Source organism: Malus domestica, chromosome 02 (assembly GCF_042453785.1).
Source record: "Malus domestica chromosome 02, GDT2T_hap1".
In the NCBI taxonomy this organism is placed as follows: domain Eukaryota; kingdom Viridiplantae; phylum Streptophyta; class Magnoliopsida; order Rosales; family Rosaceae; genus Malus; species Malus domestica.
Genome location: NC_091662.1, coordinates 22,069,925 through 22,076,977, shown reverse-complemented (window position 1 = coordinate 22,076,977; position 7,053 = coordinate 22,069,925). Strand labels below are relative to the sequence as shown.

The 7,053-nt window shown below is 40.5% G+C and overlaps 1 protein-coding gene across 1 annotated transcript; it reads left to right on the top strand.

Moving 5' to 3' along the window:
• The first annotated feature begins 444 nt into the window (after window positions 1-444).
• LOC139191478 (uncharacterized) lies at window positions 445-2,972 on the top strand. Its single transcript, XM_070812348.1, has 4 exons — window positions 445-829; window positions 998-1,380; window positions 1,843-2,089; window positions 2,707-2,972. Exons 1-4 carry the CDS (start codon window positions 445-447, stop codon window positions 2,970-2,972), a joined length of 1,281 nt encoding a protein of 426 aa, XP_070668449.1.
• The last annotated feature ends 4,081 nt before the right edge of the window (window positions 2,973-7,053 follow it).

Sequence of the window (7,053 nt, the reverse complement as noted above, 5' to 3'; positions counted from 1 at the left end):
TAGCATGCCTTGGTTCTAGGATCGGGGTGTGTCAGTTTGGTATCAGAGCCTAGGTTGCAGTCCTATGTAAATTGTTAATGCTCTAATGATCTTTTGAGGTCTTCTGTCAGAACTATGCCACCTCGTTGGGAATCACGTCGTGCTCTTGAGCGTAATTTCCCGGATATAACTCAATTAGGGGAAGTAATGGCCCATGCCTTTAAGAATGCAATCCGTCCTCCTCCTCCTCAAAAGACACCACTGGAGACTATGTATAATATGAAATTAGGCCGCTTCATGGGTAATGAGGGTCATGAAGGGGCAGAAAAGTGGTTAGACCATATTGAGAAGACTTTTTAGGTGATGCAGAGTCAAGGAAACCTTCATGCTAGTAGATGGGTTGAGACCACCACTTGGTTTTTAGGATGAGAGCCGGCAGCTTGATGGGTAAATCAAACTCAGTTTATGTCACCTGAAGCGGCAGCTGATTGGGAAGTATTCAAAGAGAATTTTAAGAAAAGATTTGTTCCTCCGGAGTACATTGATCGTAAGAAGCAGGAGTTCACTCAATTGAAGCAAAAGAATATGTCGGCGCATGAGTATTACAAGAAGTTTATAGACTTATCCCGCTATGATCCTGATACAAATGGTAATCAGGTAGAGATGCTTCACCGTTTTAAGCAGGGAACTAAGAGGAAATGGTGGACGCTTGCTAGTGCGATTCCTTGCACCACTTACCATGAGTTTTCTAAGATTTTGGTTCGAATGGAGGAATCCGAAAATCTTCATAGTGATAATGAGGAAGATGAAGATAAGAATGATAATCAGACGAAAGATAGCAAGGGTAAAGGTATCTCCATTCAGGGACCCCGCAAGACATAGAATTTCAAGAAAAGTGGAGCAAGCTCGAGTTCTTCCAGCGGAGGATTTAGTGTCACAGGCCCGAGGAGAGGTGGAAGATTTATTGGTGGACCCAGGTTTCAGAGGCAGAGAGACTTTGGTGGTGTTGGTGGTTCAGGTGCCCCGTTGTGCTGCCGTTGTAATTTCAGACATCATGGAGAGTGTAGGAGAAGTGGTGGTAGTTGCTACACTTGTGGACAGATGGGACATAGGGCTGCTCAGTGTCCCCAGAGTCAGCAGAGGTCTCAGCAGTCTGCTATGCCACCTCCAGCGCTGATTCAGCAGAACTTTGGATCAGGCAGTTATGGTCAGACGAGTCATGGTGGTGTATACCACTATCAGGGTGATGCTGCTCCCAATGCTTCTGGACAGTATCAGTATTCCCAGGATCCTTATTTTCAGACTGGGTATTCCCAAGATCCTGGAGGTCATACTTCATATCCTCCCATGCCAGCTAGTGGATCTCAATGGTATCAGGGAGGTCAGCCCCGGCAGGGAGAGGTTGCTGCTAGCAGTGCATAACCGTCTAGGCAGTTTAGCCAGACATGTTAGGGACGTACTTCTCAGGGACGAGGTAATCAAGGTAATAGAGGTCGTGGAGGATGACACCAAGCTCAGGGACGTGTTAATCACATCTCACTGCAAGATGCTCAGAATCATCCAGACTTGATTATGGGTACGTTAAATATCCTTGGTCACTTTGCTAGAGTTTTGATTGATTGTGGTGCTACACATTCTGTGATTTCTCATACATTTGCTCAAATGACACAACCTCACCCTACACCTCTAGGATTTGATTTAGAGTTTGCTATGCCTAGAGGGGACAAATGTTATGTTGATAGTGTTTATCCAGGGTGTCTAGTGATGGTAGATGGTGTAGTTATGCTAGCTAATCTTATTCCGTTAGATATTGTGGATTTTGATGTGATTTTAGGGGCATATTGGATTTTGATGTGATTTTAGGGGCATATTGGACTACCAGAAGTTACTTTTGTGGGTGAAAGAAGTGGAGTGAGACATGGTGTTATTTCTTCCATGAGGGCAAAGAAGTTATTATCAAAAGGTTGTCAAGGATACTTAGCACATATGGTGTTAAATGATGTTATTCCTAGCAGTGTGGAGGAAGTTGGAGTAGTCAGACATTATCCTGATGATTTGCCTGGATTGCCGCCAGACAGAGATGTGGAATTTTCTATTGATTTGCTTCCAGGTACAGATCATATATCACTGACTCCATATATAATGGCTTCAGCTGAATTGAGAGAGTTGAAAATTCAGTTACAGGAATTAACTGATAAAGGTTTCATTCAACCTAGTACTTCACCATGGGGAGCTCCAGTGTTGTTTGTAAGGAAGAAAGATGGAACTTTGAGATTATGTATTGATTACAGGCAATTGAATCGGTAACAATTAAAAACCGTTATCCATTGCCTCGTATCGATGATTTGTTTAATCAGCTCAAGGGTGCATGTGTGTTCTCTAAGATTGATTTGAGATCTGGCTATTATCAGTTGAAGATTAAAGATGATGATGTACCTAAAACGGCTTTCAGGACCCATTATGGACATTATGAGTTTTTGGTGATGCTATTTGGGTTGACTAATGCACATGCAACTTTCATAAGGCTAATGAATGAAGTATTCCAGCAATATCTTGATAGATTTGTCATTGTTTTTATTGATGATATTCTGGTATACTCTAAGTCGAAAGCAGATCATATTCGACATCTTAACTTGGTATTAAAGAAATTAAGGGAACATCGGTTGTATGCCAAGTTTAGCAAAGGCCAATTTTGGTTGAATTAAGTGGCATTTTTGGGACATGTAGTATCGGCACAAGGAATTCATGTAGATCCTCAAAAGATTGCAGCAGTGGAGAATTGGGAACAGCCACGAACCGTCATTGAGGTGCGAAGTTTTCTTGGTCTAGCAGGTTATTATCGACGGTTTGTTCAAGATTTTTCTATGATTGCTTTACCATTAACGAAGTTAACCAGGAAGGATGTTAAATTCGAGTGGGACGAGAATTGTGAGCAAAGTTTCCAACAGCTGAAATATTGCCTCACTCATGCTGTGAGTAATGGTGCTTCCTAACGATAGTGGTAACTTTGAGATTTACAATGATGCTTCCTTGAATGGTTTGGGATGTGTTTTGATGCAGCATAATAGAGTGATCGCCTATGCTTCTCGACAAATGAAGATTCATGAAAGGAATTATCCTACTCACGATCTTGAGTTGGCAGCCATTGTTTTTGCTTTGAAGATTTGGAGGCATTATCTCTATGGCGAGAAATGTAAGATCTTCACAGATCATAAAAGTCTTGAGTATCTTTTTACTCAGCATGATCTTAATCTTCGTCAGCGAAGATGGATGGAGTTACTAAGTGATTATGACTGCACTATTGAGTATCATCCGGGTCGTGCAAATGTGGTAGCTGATGGACTAAGTAGGAAACCTCAAGGTCGACTTAATGCTTTGTATGCTTGCCGTGTTCCTCTTCTTGCAGATTTGAGAGCTACTGGAGTAAAGTTGGAGATCGAAGAACGAAGAGAAGCTTTTCTTGCTAGTTTCCAAGTCAGGCCAGTTTTAGTCGATCGTGTACTGGAAGCTCAGATGGTTGATGAAGAGATCCAGGAAATGATTCAATTGAGAAATGAAGGGAAAAAGAAAGACCCCAGAATTCGGGAATCAGATGGCATGCTTATGTAGGAGAACTGAATGTATGTACCGAATAATGAGGAATTAAAGAAGGAAATTTTGGATGAGGCACATTGTTCGGCTTATGAGATGCATCCAAGAGGAACTAAGATGTACCATACCATTCGACCATTTTATTATTGGCTGAGTATGAAAAAGGAAATTGTAGATTATGTAAGTAGGTGTATTGTTTGTCAGCAAGTCAAAGCAGAAAGAAAGAAGCCTTTTGGACGGATGCAACCACTTCCTATTCCTCAGTGGAAATGGGAAAATATAACTATGGATTTTGTGTATAAGCTTCCTCGTACAAAGAATGGATTTGATGGCGTTTAGGTGGTTGTAGATCGACTTACCAAGTCTGCACACTTCATTCCAGTGAGGGAAAAGTATCCCCTGAATAAATTGGCTAAGTTGTTCATCACGAAGATTGTGAAGTATCATGGAGTTCTAGTGAATATTATTTGTGATCGAGATCCAAGATTTACTTCTAAGTTTTGGATAGCTTCTCTGGAAGCTCTTGGTACGAAACTGCTTTACAGCACTGCTTATCATCCTCAAACAGATGGACAATCAGAGAGGACTATTCAGATGTTAGAGGATATGCTAAGATCTTCAGTGTTACAGTTTGGTGATTCTTGGCATGATCGCCTAGACCTGATGGAATTTGCCTACAATAATAGTTTTCATTCGAGCATTGGTATGTCACCATTTGAGGCACTTTATGGTAGAGCTTGTCGTACACCATTGTGTTGGTCAGAGGTTGGCGAAAGAGTGCTAGTGGGTCCATAGATTGTGGATGAAACTACTCAAAATGTTCAGGTGATTAAGTCTAACCTGAAAGCGGCCCAGGATTGACAAAAGAGTTTAGCAGATAGACATGCTACTGATCGAGTATATGATGTGGGTAATTTGGTATTCTTGAAATTGTCACCATGGAGAGGTGTAGTGCTGTTCGGAAAGAAAGGCAAGCTAAGTCCTAGGTACATAAGACCTTATGCAATCACTGAGAGGATTGGTAAAGTTGCTTACAAATTGGAGTTGCCTCCGGAGTTATCTAAGGTACATAATATATTTCATGTCTTGATGCTTCGACATTATGTTTTAGATCCTTCACATGTGATTCCTCCTCAACCTTTGGAGATTAATCCGGATTTGACGTATGATGAGGAACCAGTGACTATCTTAGATTGGAAAGATAAGGTTCTAAGGAATAAGACAGTGAACTTAGTAAAAGTATTGTGGAGGAACCACTTAGTGGAAGAAGCTACTTGGGAGACGGAAGATCGAATGAGAGAGATGTATCCAAGGTTATTTTATGAATATTAGTGGATTAAGTGTTGTATGAATTTCGAGGACGAAATTCTATAAGGAGGGGAGATTGTCACAGCCCGTCCCGAAATTTATTTATCGTGGATGCGAAATGACTGGAGGAAGAAGATGACGCGCGTGGGGGCGCGTGGGTCCGTGCCCTTCCCAGCGTGTGAGGCACGTGCCGTGTTGGAAATTTTTTCTAAAAATACCTGAGTAGGTCACTGTGGTATATTCATATACCCAAATTGAGCATCGTATGAGAAGTTATTACGTATTGTTGGTTGTATGCTTTAAATAATGTTTTTATAGTTGTTTCGCATATAGGTGAGACCTATCCAGAGGACGAGCGCGTTCAAGGGCGTCATGGGGGTTACGACCCTTCGACTTACCACTGAGTGGGCAGTATTTTTTGTATTTACCTATATACTATTGATTTTTCCCAGAAATTGAATTTAAATGAAAATGTGTTTTAAAATGCCATGCATACATATATATGAAATATATGAATTAGTAATTGTTGAATATATATGTTAAATGGTGCTATGGACGCACAGGTGAGTATCAGGTGAGTTATATTGTTCATATGATTTATTGATGATGTGAATTGTGTTGAGAGCTTATAACCTGCACCCCTGGTGTTAGTGCTTATATTATTCACCCCGCACCACACGCTCACCTTGGATCCAAGTAGGTGCATGTCGTACAGACCATTAGAGGGTTCCGACATGTCGTACAGACCATTAGAGGTGGTTCCGACTTATAGGTGATCTTAGATTATTATACACCTGTTGATAAGAGAAGCACTAGAGCGTATTCTTACACCATTCTTATCGTACAGACTACTTTAGGTAGTTCCGATTTATGTGCAGAGTAGCGCCCTACATGTCACAGTGTTGACTCCGGTTGGATTGGATATTGAGCTATAAAATTAACCGTACAGGACAACTGCAGGGTCTCCAGTTGATTCATTATTTCACCTGTTATATTGATGCATTCTTATTCTGTTGTTGACGGTTATAGCATGGCATACTTTCTGATTTTTGATAAAGATTAGTGATTTGAGATATTTGAAGAATGATATGCATATTATGTTACTTTCTGGGAAAGTATACAGGTTTTACAGCGAGGGGTTGGAAATGTTATTAAATGAAATGTTTTCGGAAAGTTTTGTTTTACTGACCCACTCAATCTTGTTTTGCGCCCCTCCAGGTTCTAGTTAGTGGTGTTGGTGGCTCACGAGGATTACCACGGCGTTCTGACATACTACTTAAAAGTAGGACTCACCTTCGGGTGTTGTAATTTAGTTATCATCCTACTTGACTGCACCTAGTACTTATGCTCTGAATATGTGTGTTTCACACTTAAACTCACTCTAGCATGTTAGTTGTATATTACTGCTTGTAGTTGGTTTTTTTTCCTTCGTATTTCTCTTATCTTATTACTTCCGCTTCGTACTTTTGGTTACGTCACGGTCACGTGACGGCCAGCACACCTTGGTTCTAGGATCGGGGTGTGTCAGTATCCTTTTATTTTTGTTGACAAAGTAGGATCAACGGAAATGTATAATTCCAACAACTCTTAACCCTCACAAATATGTTTTTGTGCGTATTTTCGACAATTCTTAATTGTTGGTAATCGTAATTGCGACAATTGTGTGCTCTTGTAAACAATAATTTACTATTGGAAAATCATTTTTTGACATAATGTTTTGGTCATAAGAAAATCATCGTAAAAATAGATGTTGTTTGGAAAGTATATTCGACGACCATACAAGTATTTGCGACCACACAAACATGTCGAAAATAAAATAATTTTGTCATTTTGAAAAATCAATTCCGACTAAAGATAACTAGTAACGACAATCCACAAGCGTCATAAATGAAGCATTTCCGATGGTTGGTCGAAAAAAAAGTATTTTTTATGGATCAATTTGCGACGCCCAGTGAAGGCTTTTTCCCGTTGTAAATAAGTATTTGCAACGGAAAAATGCCATTTTCGACGACATTTGACCCTCACAAATGACCATTTATTTTGTAGTAGGCACCGATCGTTTGTGACTCGTACACCAACTTCACCCTATCATATGGGAGTACAAAGTGCGTGCTTACACTCAGGAGGAGTCCTATACACATACATGATGTTGTGAAGGTAGGCAACGAGAATGAT